The 25,463-nt window shown below is 38.5% G+C and overlaps 2 protein-coding genes across 5 annotated transcripts; one reads left to right on the top strand and one right to left on the bottom strand.

Annotated features, from left to right (window-relative positions):
* The first annotated feature begins 818 nt into the window (after positions 1-818).
* Positions 819-19,489, top strand: atp10b (ATPase phospholipid transporting 10B). The gene is made up of 21 exons (XM_041990976.1): positions 819-1,343; positions 4,029-4,233; positions 4,616-4,701; positions 4,992-5,098; positions 6,184-6,315; positions 6,540-6,667; positions 6,853-7,105; positions 9,128-9,324; positions 10,342-10,500; positions 11,078-11,594; positions 11,691-11,791; positions 11,883-12,009; positions 12,121-12,305; positions 14,470-14,737; positions 15,346-15,422; positions 15,514-15,639; positions 15,736-15,936; positions 16,049-16,129; positions 16,990-17,094; positions 17,291-17,478; positions 18,408-19,489. The coding sequence occupies exons 1-21, from the start codon at positions 934-936 to the stop codon at positions 18,691-18,693; spliced, it is 3,939 nt and encodes a 1,312-aa protein (XP_041846910.1). The 5' UTR covers positions 819-933; the 3' UTR covers positions 18,694-19,489.
* Positions 19,490-19,497: 8 nt separating this feature from the next.
* fbxl3l (F-box and leucine-rich repeat protein 3, like) lies at positions 19,498-24,562 on the bottom strand. 4 transcript variants are annotated; one of them, XM_041990980.1, is made up of 7 exons: positions 24,134-24,562; positions 23,540-23,609; positions 22,402-22,777; positions 21,995-22,117; positions 21,670-21,841; positions 21,385-21,518; positions 19,498-21,270 (listed from the first exon to the last, which is right to left on the bottom strand). In XM_041990980.1, the coding sequence occupies exons 3-7, from the start codon at positions 22,756-22,758 to the stop codon at positions 20,875-20,877; spliced, it is 1,182 nt and encodes a 393-aa protein (XP_041846914.1). In that variant the 5' UTR covers positions 22,759-22,777; positions 23,540-23,609; positions 24,134-24,562; the 3' UTR covers positions 19,498-20,874. The 4 variants fall into 4 exon arrangements, with proteins under 4 accessions (XP_041846914.1, XP_041846915.1, XP_041846911.1 ...); XM_041990981.1 differs by having other exon boundaries at positions 19,498-21,267; XM_041990977.1 differs by having other exon boundaries at positions 19,498-21,518.
* Positions 24,563-25,463: the final 901 nt, after the last annotated feature.

Below are 25,463 nucleotides of genomic sequence, written 5' to 3'. Positions count from 1 at the left end.
TTCACAGAAAGAGAGGAAAAGGTTGAACCATGTTTGTATTCTGCCGGGTGTATATAGTTTTAATGCTATCATGACAAAAATGTCAGAGTCTTTGATTTAAGCACAGCAAATGGATGATCTGGTAGGAACTGGACCTTTTTAAACAGGTTTGGCTGCCTGCTTTGGAAAAGACAGCATATGTCAACATGAGGAAGTGGAAAGCATCCTACATGCATGCCATCTGTGCAAGAAGCTGCTTTGTTGAAGTTCATCAAACAGTCTTGCACACATGCATGAAAACATTTTCATTCACCCAGTTTTGCATAATTAGCGTGATTAAATGCTCAGCTCTCAACATGAAGTCAATGCTGATCTCTGGCTTTCCTTTAACATAAAAGAGGGAAACAGGATTTTCTTGCACGTAAAAATTAAGTAAAGACCTTAATTATTGTTCTTTTTAGTTTTTGTGGCAACGAATTGGATGGCAAAGTATTTAAAAGGTGGGGCCTGTATTCTTCACTGTTTGCACATACGCATATTTGCCCTGAGCAGATTGTTAGGTGTTTTGTTGTCACTTAATATTAAGGGCTTTTTCATGTATGTAAAAAATAAAATAAGAAGAAAATTAAAAATAAAATGAAATTTATTTTACAGGAGTACAAACTTCTGATTCACTATGACATCAGCACTTTCAGTCATTTTTGCATTCATCATTACATTTCTAAATGTAATTCCTTGGCTTATTTCCTTTAATAGTTCCAGAGCAAGGAATGCAAACACACCTGTCAATGGAAGGGGCGGACTCAGAAGAGGTGTGCTGTCACTTGCTTTAACACAGGCCTCACACACTCACAGACAATCACATTTGGAGAGAATGTTCGAGAGGAGAGTCTATTTAACTTTTGTGAGGATGGAAGGTTGGTAAGAAAAAGGAAAAGAAAACAGACAGGAGCCATGACGTGGAGGAGTCCTCTGGCCCTGGTCAGGGAGGCTTTGCAAGGTCAGAGGGCACGGGAGAGGGAACTCCGCAGCTTGGAGTCCAATCTGCCTCACGAAGGACTGGAGAAGGAGAAACAACCCAATCGCTTTTTTTCATCAAATGCCATCAAAACTACCAAATACACGTTTCTGTTGTTCATCCCTATGAACCTTTTTGAGCAGTTTCACCGTCTGGCCAATGTTTATTTCGTGGGCTTGGCTATCCTGAACTTCATCCCCGTAGTGAATGCCTTCCAGCCTGAGGTGGCTCTGATTCCCATCTGTGTCATCTTGTGTCTGACGGCCCTGAAGGATGCCTGGGAGGACTTCAGGAGGTACCAGTCGGACAAGAAGCTCAACAACACTCCATGTTTTATCTACAGCAGGTATTTGACCTGGAGACTTTCCTATTCTGAGTATAGATGTAGTGTTATGCTGCTCATGCATGATGTGACAGGTGTCAACCATAATGGTTAACAGCACCTCAACATCTGTTTATGATTCTTATCTTTCTGCTGTGTGTGTAGATCTGTGTGATGCACTACAGGTGTGTGTTTGTGTTTGACCTCATCTGCCTTTCAGCACTCTGGGAATTTTTGACTTTGAAACAGCAAATGTGTGGGAAGCGATTTATCATTTAAGAGCTTCACAACAATATCGCCCACAATCACATTGCGCACACTTGATGAAATCCTCATCTGGATATTGCGTCAGCAAAGACAGTAAGGTTACCAGTTACCTATTTTTGAATTACTGGTGCAAAATGAATAATTCACAAAGGAGGATAAACACTGTCATTTTCTGCCCTTTTACTGTACAGTGGGACAGGAAGGAGGGGATGTGGATTTTCAGTGGATGTGAGAAAGAAGACAGCACCTATTCTATTCTATTCTATTCTACAGTCATTTAGCAGATGCTTACTGGAAGGTTCACCCCATTGTAGTATGTCACCTATGTCCCTTGTGGGATTCGTCAACTGAGCTATCCAGCCGCAGCACCTACAATTATAAATCTTCAACCTCTGGGGGTTTGTCATTAACCAGTAACTCAACAGGGCTCAGATGAGTGTAAAAGCCAGGAGCGTATGTGTGTTTATAAATTACTGTGTGCTTATGTTTTAGATGAGTTGCAATAGGGTCCAGGTGGCCAGAAGTCTGGACTCTCATTGCAGCATTTTGAACACTTCTGAGAGCATGTTAGCCCTCTGGGCCTGTTAGCAGACACTAGTCGCTTCAGCCTCACGCAATCACATATTCAACGGTCACATATTCCTGTGGGGTTCTTAGTTCTTGCTTGGTTGGGATGCTAAACCTTCACTGTAAGGATTATAATAGAATTAAAAGGCTAGAATTTCTTTGAAGCACACAATTGGTTCCTGAAGAAGCTCTGGAATAAATTTTAGGTCTGCACTGTTCTTTTCTATCTTGACGCTCATCTCTCTGACAGCAGTAGGGAAAGCAGTTTCAACCCAGATGGAGAAAAAAATCTGTTAAAACTGTCAGGCAGTCTTGCATGTAAAGACCCATGTGGAAGGCAGTCAGATGAGAGTGATTTAGCATCAATTCATCAAACCTTCTCAGGTGCACATCTGTATTTCCCGTCACCTTTTGTTTTCACAAAGGTGTGAAGTGTCTGTTAAGCATGACAGGCCTTATCTTTTGGGACATTCTTGTTATCTTGTCTTCATATCAAACACATGTCAATCCATTTAGGCTCAAACACACCAGTGGTCAAATTGTGCCATTTAAATGACAGCACTGTTCTTGTTCTGTCAAACTTGTGAAGTTTTAGTTTATCCTTGTTGTATTGTTTGAAAAAACAAAATCATTTCCTCATTACATGAATTACTCATCTAAACTCACTGTCAACGTAAATGGTCCCTTCATCTCTTGGGAATTTTGGTTAAAATAATTTCTTGCACAGTTTAATCACGCAGACACCATTTAGTAAAAATGTACCAAAACATCAGCTCATGGGAAATTAGATGAACATGAATTTTAAATATTAGTTGTTTTTTTTTTGTTTGTTTTTTGTTTGTTTTTTATTTATTTATTCTTTTTTTTTTTTTTTTTGCTCAGACTGACTTAAAACCTTGAAATAAACACTTCGACACAGTCCAGACAAACAGTTTTTTTCTTTTCTAGAGACAAAGGAAATGTAAAAGCTGAATGTTCGGATCACCGCCTGGATCCAGGACTTTTTTGAAGGATTGGTTTATTGGCTTGCAAATGGATTGGAGGAGGCCTGCACTCTCTGAGTGCTTCTAGTTTGACTTTGGCATTAGCTTGAAATTTAGTTTTCAGAGTATAAAGTGGTAGCAGATTTCTCCTGGTTCTCCTATGAAAAGGAAATTAACATTTGATTAAAAAATGAATTATTTGAAAACTATTTGTGTCAATAAGATTATGTGTATAAATAAAAAGGGTTTAAATTAATTCAAAAAGCACCATAATAATATCAGTGTTGGAACGCATTTTGTACAAGGCGAGAACACGCCACACCTTTGAGAGGTAGAGCTTTAATGAATAGAATAAGACTGTCTGGCCCACAGAAAATATGTATGAATAAGAACATATGTGTTATTTAAAACTTACTATAAATACGTAAACGTCCCTTCCTGGCTTTGTTTGGAGGGAGGTGTGGTGTTAAGCAGCAACTACCAGATCAGGTCCTACATGCAGGACAGCATACCTGCAGCTTTCTGTCACTGATGGTTAGCCAGTTTGACATGCAGGTTATCATACTGCACAAAGCTCTCTGAGAAGTCAGGGAACAGCCTCAGCTCAAAGAATGCAGCATGTTTTCTTCTCCTTTGAAAGAGTCTTCATTCTAAAGCAAGAACACCCATTTGGGCTGCTATTCAAAAACAACAGCACTTATTTATTTTAAGCATGTGTTGTTCATTTCTGAACTAATGCAGGAACTGTGATTGTTTTTTCCTTAACAATTATGAAGTGAATCAGTTACATTTCATAAGCATGGCAACCATTAAGCAAATGTTGAAGTTAGTAAGTGTGATTACACTCATTTAAAAATCGTACAGGAGTGTGATTGTTGTTGTCTGGTTGCAGGAAGGAGAAACAGTTCATGGAGAGACATTGGAAAGACGTGCGAGTGGGAGATTTTGTGAAGGTAGTTTGGAATGAGATTGTCCCTGCAGACCTTCTCCTCCTCTACACATCAGATCCTAAAGGCGTGTGCCATATAGAGACGGCCAACCTGGATGGCGAGACCAACCTAAAGCAGAGAAGGGTTGTGTCTGGACTCTGTGTATCGGTGAGGGATTGAGGACAGTTTATAACTGGTTTTTTCTGTTCTCTTAATAGGTTTCTATCTTCTTCCCCTATGTCCTACCTCACCTCTCTCTTCCTTCTTCTCCTCCTCCCCCACCTGTGTTTGAAGTTTAATTCTTTTTGACCGAACACAGCTAATATGTCTTTCGTAACTTACTGTAAGTGCAGGTTATTATTATCTGTCAAAGTGAACAATGAAAGGTGGGAAAACCTGTTGATCTACATTCTTCAATGTACATATCTGGATTGAAGTTGTCCTTCCTGAGAGCAGAAATTGTTAGGTCATCCTTGAAGTACAGGTTAAGTTGCATGTAAAAAGTTTGCATTTATACAGTAATGATGTCGGGTCTCTTCTCATTTACCAGGAACCTGAATTTGAACCAGAGAGCTTCAAAAGCATTGTGGTGTGTGAAAAGCCCAACAACAACCTGAACCATTTCAAATGCTACATGTGAGTATCAAAGCTCAAATGGATCCCCCAAAACAATTTCTCAGAGCCTATCGGAGCAGCCGAGGAAAACTAATTCCAAGCCACTCGCTGGACTTTCCAATGTTAGCAGACGCATTATTGAGCTGTAATAGACAATTATTGATTTTTTCAGGTACCACAGCTCTAACAGAGTCTGCCCTTGCAGTCCGGCTATGGTCATAAAGCAGGGAAATGCTAATGGATATGTGTAAGCAATATTGAATATCTAACAAGATCTGACAGTAAAGGTTTCTAACTTTATCCTGCTACAGAGAGAAACCCAATAAGGAGAAGGTGGGAGCTGGGATTGAGAGTCTGCTCCTGCGAGGCTGCACAGTGAGAAACACAGACCATGCTGTTGGCTTTGTGGTGTATGCAGGTATTTACTCAGCTGGTTCACTGCTTTAACCTTGAGCCTTGAAAGAGTGCCTTATTTATAGTCCAGGATCTTCTATCTTCACTTATTTACATCACTATTTGACATGTATGGACATAATATTTGCGTATCTGCATAAACAAACCTTATACAAAGACTGGCCAGTCAAAACAGAAATTACCTTTTGGGGGAGTTAAAACTTAGGTGTTGCTGCCACGTACAGTAAAAATAGCTTTCTTTGGATATTAAGACATACAAATCTCTTCTATTTTACCCACAAAACATAATTCACAACTTTCAAAAATATACTATATGCTTTTTAATTTTTTGCTCAAGACTTTAACCTGGATTTGTTTTTTGTTGTTTTTTTTATTTTATTATTATTTTTTTTTCATGAGCCCTCATTTTCAACCTACTATCAACCAAACTGTAGAATAAACATTTCACTGAGTTATAAGGACATAATTTTACATTTTTAAAATAATAATTTAATTATAGTTGTTGTTTCTTTCATGCTCATCGTACTCTAAGAAATATTGTAACTTTTACATTTAGGCTCTATACCTATCTATTTATGCACTTTTACCTCAGAAATGTTTACCTCAAAGCAGTGGAGTTTTATGGAAAATTTCAAACATGCTAAAAGCATTAGCAGCTAATGTTAGTACGCTAACAAGCTAACTGGATGATAGTGCTGACTGGATAATTTGTCAGGTTTTTTTTTATGATCAGTCAAAGACACAAAACCTCTGGTGTAAGCAGATTTTTATTAAGTTGGCAATAAATGTTCCAGATAATTGGAAGATTAAATGTCAGTATTTCCAATCTTTCAATTTAGTTTTTTTAAGCTACATGGGAAAGGTGAAGAGTAGCTAATAATAGTCCATTTTAAAAACTTCTATATGAATTATTACACGTTAATTCTTGTTAATGCCATGATAAATCAGAAATCTCCAGAAAAGTGAGTGGAGACGTGACCTGTTTTTTTTTTCTGCTTGTATTAAATGACCTAGCATTAGACTGTTCTTTAAGGTGTGATATTGATTTCCTTTGCTGTTCACTGACTCCCTTCTCCTCTAAACTTTAAGGTCATGAAACCAAGTCCATGCTCAACAATAACGGGCCAAGATACAAGCGCAGCAAAATAGAACGGAAGCTGAACACTGACGTCATTTACTGCATCATTCTCCTCTTCATCATGTGCCTCATCGGAGCACTGGGTTAGTAATGAATTGCATCACTTCACTATTGAGTCGCAACACAGACTCATTTCCATTCATGTGGGAACATAAAATTTTCTATTTGCAATAAGACTCACTTTGGCCACAGGCCCACACACTTATTAAAGGAGAAGTGAGGAGACAGGGATAGGTGTGGGCCAAAAATAGTTTTAATGTCTGGTTTACTGTCAATGTGATTAATCCTGCTGTCTTCACACATGCAGGCCATTTCTTTTGGCTGGAGGCGCTGCCCGATGTGCATCCCTACCTGGTCCCAGACAGCAATGGTCACTTGGAGAGTCCTAGTCTGAGTAGCTTCTACATGTTTTTCACCATGATCATCCTGCTGCAGGTGTCTGACAGAGAGTATTATGACTGTTTAAAGGGTGTTATTCATGTTGAAGTCATTGAACTAATCTCCTCCTTTCTATCCTCTTTTCTCATTTCTGTCTGTTACATTTCACCTTCCTCCCTCTTTTCTCTTTATTATTTTCTTTCCAACATCTCTGCTGAACTCAAATTTTTACTTCTCTCTAGATCCTTATTCCTATCTCTCTCTACGTATCCATTGAGATGGTTAAGATTGGTCAGATCTTCTTCATCACAAATGACATTGACCTGTACGATGAGGACACAGACAGCCGCATGCAGTGCAAGGCTCTGAACATCACAGAGGACCTAGGACAGATTCAATACATCTTCTCAGACAAGACAGGAACCCTCACTGAGAACAAGATGGTTTTTCGGCGATGCTCTATCATGGGTATTGAGTATCCACACAAAGAGAATGGTAAGCTTTTACAATGACATATTTTATAAACAGCAGTGCAAGCAGTTGCTGTACCTTTCACTGTTTTTGATACTTACCCTTTATATTGTATGGCATACAATACAATATGGTTAACACATCTGGCCAAAACAAAAGTTGCCACCAACAAATAGAAACAAGTCTGTTATTGAATAATTATTGCGTGGATGATTATCTTTCAGTTGGCAACAAATTATTTAACCCCGATTTAATTTCTTAAACAACTATGTCAAAAAACACATCCCGTGGTCTTGGTAAAGATCATAGTCAGTTTAAGAAGGATCAAATCATTGGCATGCATCAAACAGAGACAACATCTAAGGAGATTGCAAAAAAAAAGGTTAAGAAATGTTCAATGCATTGTTAAAAACTGGAAGGATAGTGGGGAACAATCGTCTCTGAGGAAAAAATTTAGTCAAAGAAAAAATCCTGACTGATGACCTCCTAAACATTTGGTGAAATCAAATCGAAGAAAAAACAACAGTAGAACTCTGGTTTATGTTTCATAGTGAAAGTAAGAACATTTCCATAAGCAAAATGTAAAGGGAACTCAAGGGATTGGGACTGAATAGCTGTGTAGCCATAAGAAAACCACTTACCAGTAAGGCTAACTAGAGGAAAAAAGCTATGGAGCACAAATTGGACTCTGAAGCAATGGAAGATGTGACTGATGGGTGCATCAGGGTAAGAAGAGAAGCAGATGAAGAGATGCAGCCATCAGGCCTAGTGCCTATTGCACAAGCCTGTGGGGACAGTCTATGATCTAGGATTGCTGCAGTTGGTCAGGTATAGGTTCAGCAACATTGTGTGTCCAAAGAATTAGATCAGCTGCTACCTGAATATATTGAATTAGCAGGTTATTCCATTAGTGGATTTTTTCTTTCTCTGATGGCACTGCATATTCCGAGATCACAATGCCAGGATTCATCAGGTTCAAATTGTGATAGAGTGGTTCAAGGAACAGGAAACATCATTTTCACACATAGACTGGCCACGAGAGTCCAGACCTGAACCCCACTGAAAATCTTTGGGATGTGCTGGAGAAGGCTTAGCACAGTGGTCAGGCTCTCCCATCATCAATACAATATCTTGGTGAAAATTTAATGCAACATTGAGTTTTTTTGGCTATGAAGTGTAGTTAATGAGTATGTCTGGATAAATCAGACCATAGTAGATAATAATGAATTAGAATGATTAGATCAATCAGGTCTGTCAGTTTACATGCTGATCACTTTCTTCATTAGTAGTTTTTGATTAACACTGGACCAGCTGCTGAGCGGCACTAAACTAGTGATGACTCATTAATAATTCATCACTCAATCATTAGTTACACGTTTCTGTGCAATCAAAAAAAGTCACACATAATACTTAGCAGTTATTGTGCAGTCCCCCATAAGTTCGTAATTGCCAGAGCTATATTCCATTTTTGTGCCCCTATCCCTCATTTATTACAAAGCATTACAATAATAGATATGAACTAAAATATTCACTCCCCAGTTTACTGCCATCTTCATCACCATTGTTGCTCCAGTGATCCAAATGTGAGTCTGCTTAACAATTTATCACTTTAATTTTAATTGAATGCATATATGTTTTCTTATCCATGGTGTTGTGGGGTACTGAGCTAAAAAAAAAAACAAAATAATAAAGGATAATATGAAAGCAAACTGCAACCATAATTAAACTAGAACACACAAAACACTGCTTCAGAAACATGATAACATGTTTTTCCACTCATTTCTAGAGTAAATGTCCACTGTGAAAAAGGTTTATTTGTCACATGTCCTGATAGGCACTGAATGAACTTTACAGTATTTCAACTGGTGCTGTTTGAGGTCCAGCTCAGGTTCGTTTCTATATTAGCATATCTTTTTCAATAGATCTAATATGTGTTTAAATAAAATAGTGAAAGGAGACATTATTATACTTCCACCTGAACTTGATCTGACACAGAGCACACACAATATATAAGCTATGTAAGTGTTTTTTGGGGATGATTTGCAGCTATCCGCCTAGCTGTTCTTGATGAGCCAGAAACAGAGGAAGAGGTCATCTTCAATCAGCCTCCACAACCCCTGCAGGCCAGCTGGTCCCTGGAAGCTGAGAACAGTAACCATGTAGACATGCAACACCATGGCAGCCGTCGGAGAAGCAAGGTGGCGGCAACTGCCCAGAGCAACGTGGCCTTCAGCAGTCCCCTGGTATGTGATCACTCAGTCAGGAAGAAATATACCTAGTTAAGAATGGGAATGTCTGCATATGAGGAACACACATAAATGACTAAATCAAATATTGTAGTAATGTTGCAGCCCAAACAAAATGGGGGATGGGCGTTATAGTTTCTTGTCTCACTACTAATCACAGTCTACTTCATCATCTGTTCCAACCAAACATGCACTGGGAATAAGGCAGGACACAACCTAAAATGACTGCCAGTCTATCCTAGTACTAGAAACCTTTGACAAAATCCATCTAAAGCTGATTTTGGTTGGAACATCTATAAGGGCCTTTCTGTATGCTATCACCTCTACTTTTGAATGTTTGAAATTCTGAAATGTTTGACTTCTGATCAGTTTCTGAGTAAGTATATTCCTCCTTAAACATATTTCAGATCTGAATCTACACTAAGTAAACCTTAAACTAGCCTTTTATCTGAACCTGACCCATCCTTAAGTCAAAGGCTTCATGGTCACTGTCCCTGCTGCAGATGGCCGAGCTGCTAGGTTTCAGTGATGAGCACATTAATTTTGGCTCAGAGTTGCTACTGTGTCTGTGACAGGACATATGGTCACACTGAGTACTATTTGGCATGGACCAGACATTACATAGACTGTAAACGTGCACTATAGATTAGTCATTGCTGTTTTGATATACTGTACAGTATCTCTGGGCCTATTTTTGTCTACAGGGCAAAAAGCAGGAGCCTGGAGAAACAGGCTGAGACAGAAAAAGTCAGCACTGTTTCCATTTTGACTCCTCCTCATGCTGTGTCTCCAGCAGAGCAGAAAACCTGCATGAAAGTAAACTTCCTCCTTCATCCTGTCCTTCCTGTAATCCTTCCTCATATACAGACAAGTAAAACTGGATAGAAAGTTTAAAAGTCAAAAACTTGCTTTAATCCCCTTAAATCAAATTAGGAAAGACTGATGTAAATGAGACACTTTATCAACACACATTCCATATTTAATTAACACACTGATTAATTTTTGCTGCACCAGGAAACTGAGGTGATTCCAGACAACAAGCTGCTTCAGCAGATTAGCAGGGCACAGAGCAGCAGCAGCAACCGAAAGATAGATCCTTACCAGGACTTCTTTTTAGCTCTCGCCATTTGCAACACTGTGGTGGTTTCCATGGCAACAGCTCAGAGACGGAGGGTAAGTTTACTATGACGGTGAATGTAAAAGATGGAGGAAAGGAAAAAATTGTGTGAATAATTTGTGCTCTTTAAATTCCAGTTTTCAGAATCTTAAATATGAAGAAAATATTATTGATTCATTTTCTCAAGCATTTTTGTTTTAGGATTTACATTACTCTGTAAACCTGCCCAGCAGTTATTTGGCTGTAATACTGAAAGAAAACTCAACAGATAGGTCCAATATGGATATATGAATATATACATAAAAGTTTGAACTCTTCCTATTGTTCTCACAGTTAGCTGATAGTTGTTACCCTAAACACTTTTTCTTTATCATTTTATTGAATTTGTCACATAATAAAGGCATTTTAGGGGCCATTGGAGTAGGTTTTAATTTAAGCTTTTGCTGTGTCCGATTGTGTTGTCTTAAGGCCTGGCAGATAGCAGAAATCAGCTGTCCTCATTGAGTTTTACATTAAAGCTACATACATAAATATACAAATAGATTGTAAAGTAATAAATGAGGGATTTGGCGCATGATGAAATATGAAAGATTTTTCATTAATTAAGCATTACACTTATTTAAATTTTTTCAGGTTAGTGTGTCACCACGCTCCTGCCAGACAAATAACCCTTTGGACTCTTTGTCCAATCTGGTAAAGAAAGCTGATTCTTTCTTTGCTTCCTGCCGGCGCAAGCCCAAGAGGGACCGTACTTTCTCAGAGGACTTAGTTAGAGAGTCTGTGAAAATGGAGGCAACTGTAAAGACCAACGACCCCCAAACATGCTCACTCCATCCTCTGCCCCAGTGTGGCGGGCAAGCAACAGTGCTGGATGATCTGTGCTATGAGGCAGAGAGTCCAGACGAGGCAGCCTTGGTGTACGCAGCCAGAGCATATGGCTTCACCCTGCTGGCTCGTACCCCTGACAGCGTGACGGTGAGACTCCCGTCTGGGGAGGATTTGGTGTTTGAGGTGCTGGACACCTTGAACTTTGACTTCAACAGGAAGAGGATGTCAGTTTTGGTGCGACACCCAGTCACCAAGGAGTGTGTTCTGTACACTAAAGGTGCCGATTTTGCCATCATGGAACTACTTGGAACCCCATATGCAGGTAAACCAGGTGAAACAGCATCTAGACAGATACCGAGAAAATATGGGCCATTTTATAATTCATACTGTATAAATATGTGTATTGATTTATTAACAGAGCATCTCAGCAGGATTCAGAAAAACATAGCAGCTGATACTCAATATCAGCTTGACTGCTATGCTAAAGAGGGTCTTCGTACACTGTGCATTACAAAGAAGGTACAAAGTAATCTAGTGATAAACACAAGCATTATCTTCTTATTAAACAAGAGCCCTTTGGTTTGATTTATTCTTTCCTCATGTGTCGCAGGTCGTAAGTGACAAAGAGTATGAAAGATGGTTAGTGGACAGAAAGAGAGCTCTGGCTGCTATAGACAACAGAGAGAAACTAATCATGGACACTGCTGTGCAGATGGAGTCAAACCTCACCCTTCTCGGTAACATACCTCAGCCCAGTCCTTCATAATGTTTGACAGACATATCTGTATGATACTATATACTATATGTGTGTGAATGATGCCTGTCTGAGGATCCATGTCCATCTACAGGGGCAACAGGCATTGAGGACCGTCTGCAGGAGAATGTCCCAGACACCATTGTGGCACTGAGGGAGGCAGGGATCCAGGTGTGGGTGCTGACAGGTGACAAGCCAGAGACAGCTGTCAACATTGGCTATGCCTGCAGGCTACTGGAGGAGGAAGACCTGGTGATTAACATGAGCTGCAAAAACAAGGTGAGGAAGCTGCTGGCTTCTGAATTAAAGCAATATTTGAGAAGATGAAGATGTAAAAATACATACAAACACAAGATCCCCAAGCTTATGGGGGAAAAACATAGTTAATGATAGCATTGATGACACATGAACAGAAGTGTGGAAGTTAACACTGACACATCACAGCAAGAAGGTTTCTGTGTGGAGTTTGCACTTTCTCCTTGTGCATATGGGGGTTCTCTCCAGGTACCTGTCTGGGGTGTACTATGCCTCTCACCTGATAGAAGTTGGGATAGCCCCTTCTGCTTGGAATAAGCAGGTATAGCAGATGGATGGATACGGTCAACGGGTAGTATCTTCCTTCAAAATAGTTCAGTTGTATTTACATAACTGTATTTTACAGTTATCAAAAGGCCCCTATAAAAATTCAGTCCAATTCACTGAAACCTGATTATATTCCATTTACATCAATTTAATTATAAACTACATGAGACTAATTAATTTTAACTGTTTATTTAAAAGCAAATCATAAAACATTGCCTAGCTCAAAAAAAAAATCAATGGATCAAATCAAATCTTCTCTTTGATTTATTTCCCTATCCTTAGCATGTACAAGGTGACAGTGGAGAAGAAAACTACCACTTTAACTAAAATAAAGAGATGAGTTCAGTGCATGATGGGATGCAAATGTGCATAAACTATTAAACAGGTAGTTGAACCTAGTTACAAGCCTATTTGACAAAAGAAAAAGAGCAGGGCCCAGAATAAGCGTCTCCATAACACACTCCTTGCACCATCAGAAACAAATATAAGACCCTTCTTCAAAACTACAAAAGAAACAATGATAAAAGACAAATAAATACAAAAATACACTCATTTGAGAAATGAGACATTTGAGGACATGACCAATACTGTATTTATTTGCCATTATATCTTCACGTTGATTCTTTTTTTTTCAATTGCTAATTTATTCTAATAATCCTTTATCAATTTAAATTTTTGGTGGCTCCAACATCATTCCAGACTAGCATACAATAAAACTAGATATTGGCCTTTTTAAACATATTAAAACAACATGCAGTTTGTATTTACCACATACAGCTTGTTTCAGAGGATGGCACAAACTCCTCTAATGGTCAGAACTAGCCATGTGTTTCCTGAGTGGTATCCTCAGGAGGTTTCATCTACCAACTTGTCTCCCTTCTAATTTAAATGACTGAACCCTTTGACCACTTTTACATTTCCACTAAAGGTCAAACCCTCACATTTCCATCTGAGAAGGATAAGTTGTTCAGTGAGGGGTCTGCCTCTCTGAGGTCATTAAAGATTTGGCAGCATAGAGAAAAACTCTTTATAACAACTTGACTCTGGCTTCTCATACTGGCCTCAGATTGAAATTGTCTGTCAGCTCCACAGGATACACGTGGAACTTTCTGAACAGAAGGGGCTGCTGCCCCCATCCCAGACTCATTAGTGACTGATGATGGATGGCATGAGACACCACAAACACAATAACTAATGCTTTCATATCTAATTACCAGTCTAATATTCAACTGTCATGGGAAATACCCTTTAATGAACATTGTTTTTCAACACCTGTAACTGGATGACCACTTGAGAGATGCACTCCCACAATCACTGTCCTGAAAAGACTAATGAAATTCAGTTTTCAGCTTTCTTTCTTTCTTTCTTTCTTTCTTTCTTTCTTTCTTTCTTTCTTTCTTTCTTTCTTTTTTAATTAAAACATAGATATGATTTTCCCCCTCTATTCCATTATGACAATCTCCTTTTGGCTAAATTTGAAGCTATTTAAACACAACAATTATGAGTCTAACTGGTCTACAGCCTGACTCAGCAGCAGTGTAATATTCTTTTATTTGCTGACTCATACACTAATCTGTACCCTCTTAAAGAGCAATAGCCCCAGAATTTCTTCCAGTTGGTTCTTTTTGTAATCAACTGCCTAAAAACCTAAGTTATTTTGTTTACTGTAATGTAAAAAAAAAATCTGAATATCTTTACTGCCGAAGGACCGAATTAAGCAAAAAAAAAGCAAAAAAAAAAAAGAAAAGTAAAAACAAACAAAAAAATTTAGAGCAAACTGTTTCAATTACAGTTTGAAAATCTTTACATCAAAAGTGGTAATCATGACATCATCCTCAAACAAGCAGCTGTTGTTTTCCAGCTCACATGCACATCCATCCTGGACTGCACTCTGGAAGAAGTCAGACGGTACAACAAGGACCCTCGTAATGTGGACACCACCCTGAATATCTCTCTGGTGATTGATGGAAACACTCTGGCTATAGCTCTGTCACCAGACCTGCAGGATCGGTTCATAGACCTGGCAAAACGTTGCCGCTCAGTGCTCTGCTGTAGAGTCACTCCCTTGCAGAAGAGCAGAGTAGTGAACCTGATGAGGGAAAAACTTAAGGTCATGACACTGGCTGTTGGTAAGAAAGTTCAATAAATGTCCAATAAAAAATGTTTGATCCATCTGCCTAATTTCTCTGTTGTGTTTTAGATTAAATTATTTACAGAACATCAAAATTAAATTAATTCTTTAGAATGCTAAAATTATAAAAGACTTGAATGCATGTTTGTTTGTTGTTGAATGAGGCTTTAATTGTCAAAAACAGTAAGAAGAATTTACAACAGCTCCAAATGTATGTTGTTTTTAAACCTTCTTGAGCAGTTGATGATTAAAAAAGGTAAGAAAAATCATTTTAAAAAATAATAATAGGTTTTTGCTTTTTTTGTAGTGGCACAGATACCAAAATTGTGAAATCTAACAGAAGCACATGTAGCATGCACCTGCCTCTTTTAACAAAATGATGAAGAATAATTTTGTTTTGTATCAGAATCAGAATCAAAATCAGGTTTATTGCCAAGTAGGTTAACACGTACAAGGAATTTGTTTGGTGCGTGGGTGCCAGTTTCAGTGCCCAGTGTCCCAAAAGAATAAAGAAAAATGGAAATGCACTGAAAATGATCATGAGTTAAACTTAACAGTTACAGTTTTGTGTTTGTGATGAAGTTCTTGCTCATGCTGTACTTTAAGGTGACGGTGCAAATGATGTCAATATGATCCAAGCAGCTGATGTTGGCATTGGGATATCCGGCCAGGAAGGGATGCAGGTTGAAATTAATTTCTGTACAGCAAAAATGGATTTTTCCAGACTTATATCACAACCTTGAATGCATCACAACTCCCGTCTCTGATCTGCAGGCAGTCATGGCGAGTGATTTTGCTGTGTCTCGCTTCAAGCACCTGAAAAAACTTCTGCTGGTCCACGGACATTGGTGCTATACTCGACTGGCCAACATGATCATATATTTCTTCTACAAGAATGTGGTGAGCTCTCTTTCCAAAACAAAGTTTGCTAATCTGTACATGAACCTTCTGCTCTGATTTATAATTTTATTATCAATGATTTGATGTGCTTCTCAGGCCTATGTGAACCTGCTGTTCTGGTATCAGTTTTTCTGTGGATTCTCTGGAACTGCAATGATTGACTACTGGCTGATGATTTTCTTCAACCTTTTCTTCACCTCTGCGCCCCCCATTTTGTTTGGAATCATGGACAAAGATATTTCTGCAGAGGTGCTGCTGGGGGTTCCTGAGCTGTACAGAAGTGGACAGGGTACAGGGGTCAGTAACAGAAAAAGATAATTACTTTACAGACTCTGTAAATATTACTTAAAATTGTTACTGTATTTTTTTATTTTTCTTCTTCTCTTCTTGCTTTATGTCGTTTCTTTAGGTATACAACTTTTTAACTTTCTGGATTTCCATACTGGATGCCTTTTACCAGAGTCTGGTGTGCTTCTTTATTCCATATTTGGTAAGAAACAGTTTTGATAACTCATCTGTAATAACAAATTACACAGTGACATGCTATCCCACCATAAGAAAATTTGATATTATTCTGCCTCATTTCTTGTGCGCTAATTAAACATTGATACAGACGTGTGAGTGAAATTCAAGAGTGGGAAAAACTCTTTAACTTGCTGCAGCACTCACAGTTTACACAGTTTACAGGCAGCATTTACTACTTGACTACTTGACTCTCTCAGCTACACTATTACACTTTTTTGCAGGAGGTCTAAATTACAGAAAACAACCAACTTCCTTGCAGACTCCAATATGAAAAGAAAGAAGGAATTTTACCAAAACCCAAATTTACTCATTTTATAACTCACCTGTATGTTCACCGTTTTTAAAATAAGGCACACAAATGTCACACTGATATGTATAAAGGCTTTCTAGTGGCCAGCGTTGTAAAGCAATGTCGTCGGGAGTTACCATTTTCTCAAAAATAACAGCTGTTCATTTCAAAATTTTTGTAGATTTTCAGTCACTTAACATTATCATGCCAGTGTCACCTGCCACTTAGAGATGAGGAACATTTGGTAATCAGCATTTTCCTTTAACATTGCTCCATTTACACACAGTTCAGAAAACAAGAGAGGATAATCTCCTATCTCCAGAAATTACATAATGTAGTTTCTGGTTTACTACTTTCTACTCCAAATTTGAAACACACACACACACGTGAAATCCTATTATATTTTATATATATATATATATATATATATATATATATATATATATATATATGTATATACATACACACACACACACACACACACACACACACACGCATTCATTTCAATATTTATTTATTTATTTATTTATTTACAGGCTTACCAGGATTCAGACATTGATATTTTCACTTTTGGAACTCCACTGAACACAGTTTCATTGTTCACCATCCTAATCCATCTGTCCATAGAGATCAAATCCTGGGTGAGTGCTGGACTGATGCATATGAGTTTGTACATTTCACCACAATACACATTTAGTACGTCAAAGTTTTAGGTGCTAAGGAGTTAAACTCTGTATCATATTTAAATATAAATTACTTAATTAGAATATACACAAATTCTTGTCAAACTACATTATTACCAATATGTACAACTGCTGTTTTTGTGATTGTTTTCAGACTGTTGTCCACTGGGTCATCATGTTGGGCAGTGTGGCATTGTATTTCATTGTGACGCTTGCCTACGGCGCCATCTGTGTCACCTGTAGTTCTCCAGCCAATCCATACTGGAGCCTTCAGAGCCAGATGGCTGACCCCATGTTCTACCTTGTCTGCATCATCTCCACTGTGGTGGCTCTGCTGCCTAGGTATCATCCACCTCCTCCTCCCTGTGTCTGTCATTTCTAAAGCCCAGCAGGACACAATAATCTAATGTCTTCTTGTAGTCACAGTAACAATAATTTTTTTCTTATTTTTTTAGAAGATAACTGTTGCATATTATTCCCTCCCCACATTTTTATATCCCATTGTAGTGTACATTCATTATTATTGCATGTAAACTACTGAAACTTCCTTTCCTTCCAGGTGAACATAGGAAAGCCAAAACAGTCTGCAGATATGTTTTCTGCTTTATTGGTTTATGTTGTATAATTTTGAGAAAACAAACACTAACAAAGCCAAATGTCCTCTAAAATCATTTCAAATAGCACTTGAACTAAATAATATAGTTGAAAATTAATGTTGAAAATGTAACTAAAAGTTAGCAGTTAACTATCACATGAGCACAGCTTTCCTGTTATTTATTTTTCCTGATATTGGATTATACTAGCCTGAAAAAAAGGACTTGGAAAGTGATAAAAAAAAAAAATTATAAAAAAAAATATAAATAAATAAATACAAAACAAACAAACAAACAAAAAAAAGAGGCAGATCATTTCTATGTTGGCAGTGTGTATCAGTGATGAGTAGAAACAAGTCTGACTGGTCAGAAACTACTGTTCTAGTCTGTTGCCAATACATGCAACCCATATCAAACTATTATCTGTATTTTGGATTGCATGTTGACTTGTGCATCATTAACTGCTTTGACATTGTTCAGTTGTTCTTGTGCACCGTAGGCTGATTTGTAATTAGACTATATTAATTGTCAGGGTCTGGACTGTCTGCTACTCATCTTCCGCTCAGTTTCTGATGCTTTCTGAAAGTGCTGATATTTAGAGAGAATGCTCTGATTTACATCAAAGGGCCGCATATTTTTCACTGGCCTACTTTCTCACCGCAACACTCTCTCCCTCAGGTACACGTTTCATGTGCTGAGGAACTCTATCGCCCCCTCCCCGCTCATACACGCCAGGCATCTGGACAGAATGGACCCTTCTACAAGGGATCAGTGGATCAAGGAGTGGAGGAGCTTCAGGGGTGGAGGGCAGGTCAAACTCTCTAAGCTCGATGCCCCACCCTCCCCCACTTTGGACACCCCTACAGATTTTTATTCTGAGTCTCTAACTGCTACTGATATCATAGGAGATGATTTTTCACCGAATGCCACCACAGAGAACTGTCAGATATCTGTGCACATATGAAGGAAAAACACGCTGAAGATGATTATTTATTATTGTAAATATCTGACCTGGCTCCTAGTTGATACAGGAGTAATGTCTTATTTTAGAAATATAATCAAGGAGAAGTACTCCTCCCTTACTAGAGTTAATTTTGCAATAAACTACTCGACAAATGGATGTAGGCCTTTTCTTCTCCCAAAGTAACACATAAGCCTGTTACTTTCGTGGTGGGTTTTTAGCACACAGTGGTAACCTAATTAGTCATGTCACCCACCCTTTCAAAAAGCCACACTTTAGCAGGGAAAATGCTTAGCTGCTTTGATATATTACTTTCACCTATATAACCCAAACAGTCAGAGCCAAATCATGTGTGGTTTCCAGATTTCCTATTTAAATTTCTAGCCTGTGAGTAAGTTTATATACATCATGTAGAACTGTAAAAATACTCATGGAAATACATGTGAATCCATTGCTTTTCCCAAATGTAAGTGTGTCTGTGTGTGTTGATGGAGAACTGACATCAAACAAACAAAAAAGGTAAATTTGAGAGAATCAGAGGAAGAAGCTTCTAAGCAGCAAATTCTGGTGCTTTTTTATTTTTTTATGTAAATGGAGTGTGCACAAGCAAATCCACTTGTAAAAAGGGCTGAGTTATCATGGGCATACTTCATTATACAGCTGCAGTCCTGCTTATATAACATCCTGCTGTCTGCAGTTAGATCACTGCTGCCCTCTAGAGCTGGAAATATGGAGCAACAGAAAGGTCACACGGGACAAAGTCAGAAAAACTGACATTCTTAGATCTGACTTCTAGAGCCATTAAATACATATAAAGACCATTTTCCCTCCTTTTTTGAAATAAAGAATTAAATACAGCATATGTAAAAGAAACAGTGGCTTCAAAGAAGCAAACCTAGCTCGTAATGGCTGAACATGAAAAACATAAACATAATGTGTAATAAGTAGTTTGATTTAAACTGACAAACAAAACAAATATTTACTGCTAATGTATCATACAGTATGATGCATAAGCTTGTAATAACAAATGTTTTGCATGGTAAATTTGTATCCTTTTGCTAACAAAGATAAATATCAGTAAATCAGTATCAGCTGTACAGCACAAATTCCCCATCTTAAATATGGCAAACTTTTGTCTAAGTGCTTTAATACAAAAGAGATTTCAATATATTATCTGAGCTCTAAAAAAATATATATATATATTTTAATTATTTTAACATTGTTTTTATATAAATATGTTCAGGTGATATTAATTATTCCACAGATTTAAATTGAATTTGATTGTGCTAATATCACTGCGATACAGCAAAAATGAATTCTTACCAACTTCAAACATATTATAACATTAAGTGTAAAAAAGAGAAGGGACATAACACCAGCAGTGAGAAAACAAGAGCAGTGAGTCTGGTTTCAAGTTTAAGTACAAGAAGATGTCAACACTTTTAGACATCTCGCTGAGTTCCTACTCTACATGTCAGTTTGAAGCCTTTAAACAAAATCTTTGAGCTTAACTGATACTGAAATATGCAACTAAAATGTTGCAGCACAGGCTGAAATATTTAAAATTCTCACAAAAGCTAAAACACGGAGTCAAGAAGAGCACAAAAGACCCATTGTGTTTCCCATAAAGGTGTGACTCCTCTCCTCCAACTGGAAACTCTTGTTCTCCACTGCTAAAATTATGCAAATCGCTCTTGGCTTGAATCCAGGTGTGATGTATGCTGGGAAAACTGATAACTTAAGCCAAAACTTTAGTAGCAGAATATTAAATTATTCTCAAGAAACACGTTTGCTGAACTGTGATTCACTTAAAATCAACAACCAGCAGATGGCAGACCCACACTCTTCACAGGTGGCTGAAACCTTCCTTTGACAGAAAAATTAGTTCAACATTCACTGACTGAAAGAATCTAGCCGACATACAAATATTCACATTGCAATATCAGCGCACAAAGGGCAAGCAGATGCACGGTAGAAGAAAATCTGTCAGTTTTTTCACAAGGCAAAACATTTTCAGAGAAGAAAAACAATACTGGTGCTCAGAAGTCATCCCTCTTCCACTAAGAAGACCAACAACAATTGCTAAAATGTCAAATTGAACAGGCCTTACTCTTGTAATGCTTGTTCAGTGTCCAAAGAGGTCGAGCACTTATAAACAGCCCTCCACTCTGGAATCGTTTCAATCTACCAGGTCGGCATCATATCAGGGAACCACATGCGTCCCAGGTGCTTCGACACTTCACTGTGAATCTGCTCCATGTTGTAGCTGCTGTCTGGGATTAGCACCTCCTCCATGATGGACAGCTGAGTCAACCTGCCCCCACACATCTTCACAAACTCCACAAAGCCACTGCAGGTCACCTCACACTCACCCAGCCCGATGGCGGTCAAGCTTTTGCAACGCTCTGCAATGCGAAACAGCTCCTCGTCCAGTGGCTCAAGACCATTGGCGCACACCACCAGCTCCACCAGGCGAGGGCAGTTCAGTCCGATGCGACCCAACATCTCCTTGCTAACTGCCCGACCAAAGTACAAGTGGGTAACTGGGGTCTCCTCACAGAAAAAGGGTTCAAACTCCTCCTCATAGAGAAAAAAATACATGACGATGTTGACCTTAGGGGAGTGCTGAACCAAAGCCTCCCAGCTGCTCCTCTTGATGGTGTGAAAGTGAGTCTGGCCAGGGTTTTCGCTTACCACATCAATGCGCAGATGTTCCAAGTGGACGTGTTTTTCAGAGGAAAGGGCAAGAAGGAGCTCATCACTGAGGAGATGATAGTTCAGTGCTAGTTCCCTGAGGCCATGGCACTGATCTGCCACACATAGGATACCTAAAGAAAGAAAGATAAGAACATCTAAACCTTACAAATCACTGTATACACACACACACATATATACATTATATATATATATACTTATATATATATATATATATATATATATACATACATATATATATATATATATATATAAAGTTCTGACCTGCTGGGGAGACGTGGGGACAGCTGCTCATCTTCAACAACTTAAGGGTGTCACTGTTATTTGCCACCAAAACCTTCAGGGATGGATCATCCACTGGGGTGTCATCAATCTTAATAGAGGACAGGGACTTAGAGTTCACAAACACCACTGTCAGCGCTGACACAAAGTGGGCCTGAGGAGGGGAAAACAGTGTTTAAACCAGGACTTTTTTGCTATTTTGCTCAGAAAGTTGTACATGAGGATACATTAACACCTTCTCATGGAGGAGGGAGGTAAGGTGGAAACCTCAACTTGATGTTCAAACAGATGAGAAACACAGGCTCACCTGAGACACGTCCATGAAGCTTGGCCGTGCTGTAGAAATCAGCCCCAAGGTTTTGATGGTACAGTTCACCAGCTGGGAGAGAATGTCACAAGCTGCCTCTGCAGATTCTGTACAGCTGTCCACCTGATTCACCCGCAATGATTCACCATTTAGGTAAAAAAATGACAGATAAACACATGAAAATGAGGAATGGAAAGACTAAGGTGTAAAACTCATCTCAGCTTATTCAGCCCACTAATGCCAAAACAGCTGAGGGTGTCATGATACAGCAGATGGTTTGGAGAAAAGAGGGCATATTTTGTTTTTTTATTTTTTACAGCAGTGTTGTAAAAATTATGGAAAGGATGGATGAAAACAGAGGAAATGTAAGAGCAGAAGAAATGGGCAGACGTAGGGAAGGTTCTTACTTTGAAGCTAACATACTGCAGGTGTTGGGCATGCTTTTTGATGATCTGCTGAATGAGGTCTGGGTGAGTGGAGCGGAGGTAAGAAGTGGCTGGCTGATTGAGCTCAAACTCAAACCGCCTCCAGAGATCAGGCGTGTGAAACACGTCATTCCAGCACCGACACACAGACGAGGCCCGGGCCCGGTCAACCAGAGACAAATTCTGGAAGATCTGCAGGACAACGTGGTGGGGCAGGTTACCCCAGTCCTGTGTCGGAGATGAGAACCTGGACATCAGCCATTTCTGCTTCTTAGCTGGTTCTTCATGGGAGAGGAAGGTGTGGGACTTGGATTTCAGACCTGACCTTCCTCGTTTCATTCTGAATCAAATTACCCCACTGTGGAAACATAAGAATTTGAATGAGTACAAAAAGATCAATGCCACATTTAATCAGTTTTTAGTAGATATCCTGTTACAATCCCTGCCTTCCGGTACAATGTAAACTTTGAGATTGTGACTCAAAGCAAATACAATCACTGCTTCCGAATATCTCCTACAACTAATCTAAGGATAAAAACCTCAGGCCTCAAAATGTGTTGTTCAAAGTTTTATCAACTTGCATAAAATTATTTTTCAAAATGTAGCTTTTTACATTTGTTTTGACCTTTTATCATTTTGGCATCTTTTTAAGAATGGGTCCTTTCAGCATGAAGATTTATTGAACTTTTGCATTACTGATGTGCAGAGAGGGAAAATTCAGTTTTTATCTTATTTTTCACACTGTTATCACCTTTGTTTACAAGTCAATGGCAGATTGAAGCAAGATTATGTTGGTTTTAACTGCTTCATAATGCAACCGACCCATGGCACAGAGCCTGGTTGGACCTATTTAAACTTCAGGTTTGCAAACACAATGCTTGTTGCTGCAGAATTATTAGAGAATTTGTCATTGTTGAGGACATAGTTGTTGTCCTAAATGAGCTGCTTTGCCTGCACCTTAATTGTTCTGTTAATTAAGAGTCCTTAGTATATAGTAAACAAAACTTGCAGTATAAAGATTCTCCATCTATCTTTCATTTAAACAAAAACAAATGATGATCTGACAGATCTATAAGCTAGAAGTGCTGTAAAATGGAGAGTAATAAGAGTAAAAACTTACCCAAAAATTTCTCAAAACACTTCACATTGCTGCTAATGCAGCCTTGGAGAATTAAACCTGCTTTCACTGCCTGCAAACATTGTAATCCACAGGTGAGAATAAAGCACCGGTCAAAGATCTCTCTTAACTCCGTAGGTTCATAACTAGGAGATCTTTTTTCACGACATGTGGTAGCTGCATGTGAATATTTAAGAATCATCTCTGTCTTTAAGAAGGTCAAAACAAAGTCTCATTTTATGGTCATCACTTCCCACAGAGCAAAATTTCTCTGAGGCTCCTTCAACTACAAGATCCAACAGTATGTGTCACTGCTATATCTGCAGAGTCTAAAAATAACAATTTACATCACTTTTAGGGTTAATTACAGCTTTGGATTATCATAGTGGAGATCCATGACTGACATAAGTCATTACTATTCTTTAGTTCATGTATATCGCGCATCATAAAGGGTGTTGATTTTACAAGAAAACACTTGTGTCGACTTTCACAGCTGTCCACACCAAAGCAAGGTTATATAGTTTTTTTCTCAAGTGGTTTGATAACTGCATAAAATTGAACAAAATCTAAAAAGCCATAAAACTCCGAATAACTTACATGAAACTGGATTAAAAACAGCTATCCCTCGAGTGTGTGCCCTGCGGGTTGAGAAAGCAGCGTTCACTTGGAGCCATGGCCGGAGATGACTGAAGAAGGGCTGGCTAGAGCTGATATAGGACAGCAGGAGCAGCTCCCATAATAAGCCCTTTTCGCTTTAGCGACAGCTTGACGAGCGCTGCAGAGCAGCTGTACACGTGAGCTCAGGAAAACATGGATTTGCTTCTCGGACTATCATACACGCATAAGATGATATCAGTAAATGCACATCAACAGCAAGCAAGCGTGTTTATATTTGCTCTCATAAAGAAAAATGACCCAGTCTTTGAGTGATTTTTACACCTGTGTGTGTAGTTAGTGAAGTGTACCACTAAAGCTGTTGTCCTGATCCGTGAGCAGTGAGCAGAAGTTGGTTTGTGCACGAGTAGACCTGTTGAGAAAGTAGGTCAGTGTGTCAGAGTGTGTCCATCGGTGTGGGAGTGATCGTGTAAAATAGATTCAAACTATATGGATGCAAGACATTAAAGATTGTTGGTTGTAATAATTAATGCTTGATTCTTTATTTACACCATAACACGTAAATAATTTATTTGTAAATCAACTCTGACAAGTTGTTGATGACATTTGAAATCTTGAATCTGGTGAGCTTACACAGTTGGAATGAATCATAAATTAAAGCAGATGGATTTTAGATATTATTGAGTGATTACTCTTTCTCTTTAGACATCTCATTTACCAAACTTAAAATAGTATCCAGTTTCCCTCTCAGCTAAGTTCTGTGCAAGGCAATGAAATTCTCAAGTTTTAAAGTCAGACTTAAAACACATCTATGTGAGAGAACTTTCCTCTAATCTATGTCTTTTGGCCTTTCTGGTAGTTCTGATCTCATGTATCCTTGCTTTTATTATGAGCTGTTTTAGTATCCTTTATTATTTTAATGTGATTTTATTCTTGTCATTCTCAAATGTTTTCACTGTTTTATTAAGCTAATATTCTATCTATCTATCTATCTATCTATCTATCTATCTATCTATCTATCTATCTATCTATCTATCTATCTATCTATCTATCTATCTATCTATCTATCTATCTCCATGCATAATATTAATGTATATTAAAATAAAATAAGCCTTCACACACCTAACTAGACAACATAGCAATTTACAAACACACTCATTATAGTCTCTTTCACACAGTCACATGCACATGCATACACACACAAACAAAGCCGTTTTCAGACGCCTCTTTTATGAAACCAGCTGCTGGTTTGTGTGCAGGACATAGAAACTGTCTTGAGTTTTGATGTCAGGCTGAAAACACATCTTTTGAG

Source organism: Melanotaenia boesemani, chromosome 7 (assembly GCF_017639745.1).
Source record: "Melanotaenia boesemani isolate fMelBoe1 chromosome 7, fMelBoe1.pri, whole genome shotgun sequence".
Classification (NCBI taxonomy): domain Eukaryota; kingdom Metazoa; phylum Chordata; class Actinopteri; order Atheriniformes; family Melanotaeniidae; genus Melanotaenia; species Melanotaenia boesemani.
Note: the sequence above shows the minus strand (reverse complement) of the source record. Positions and strands in the feature narration are given on the sequence as shown.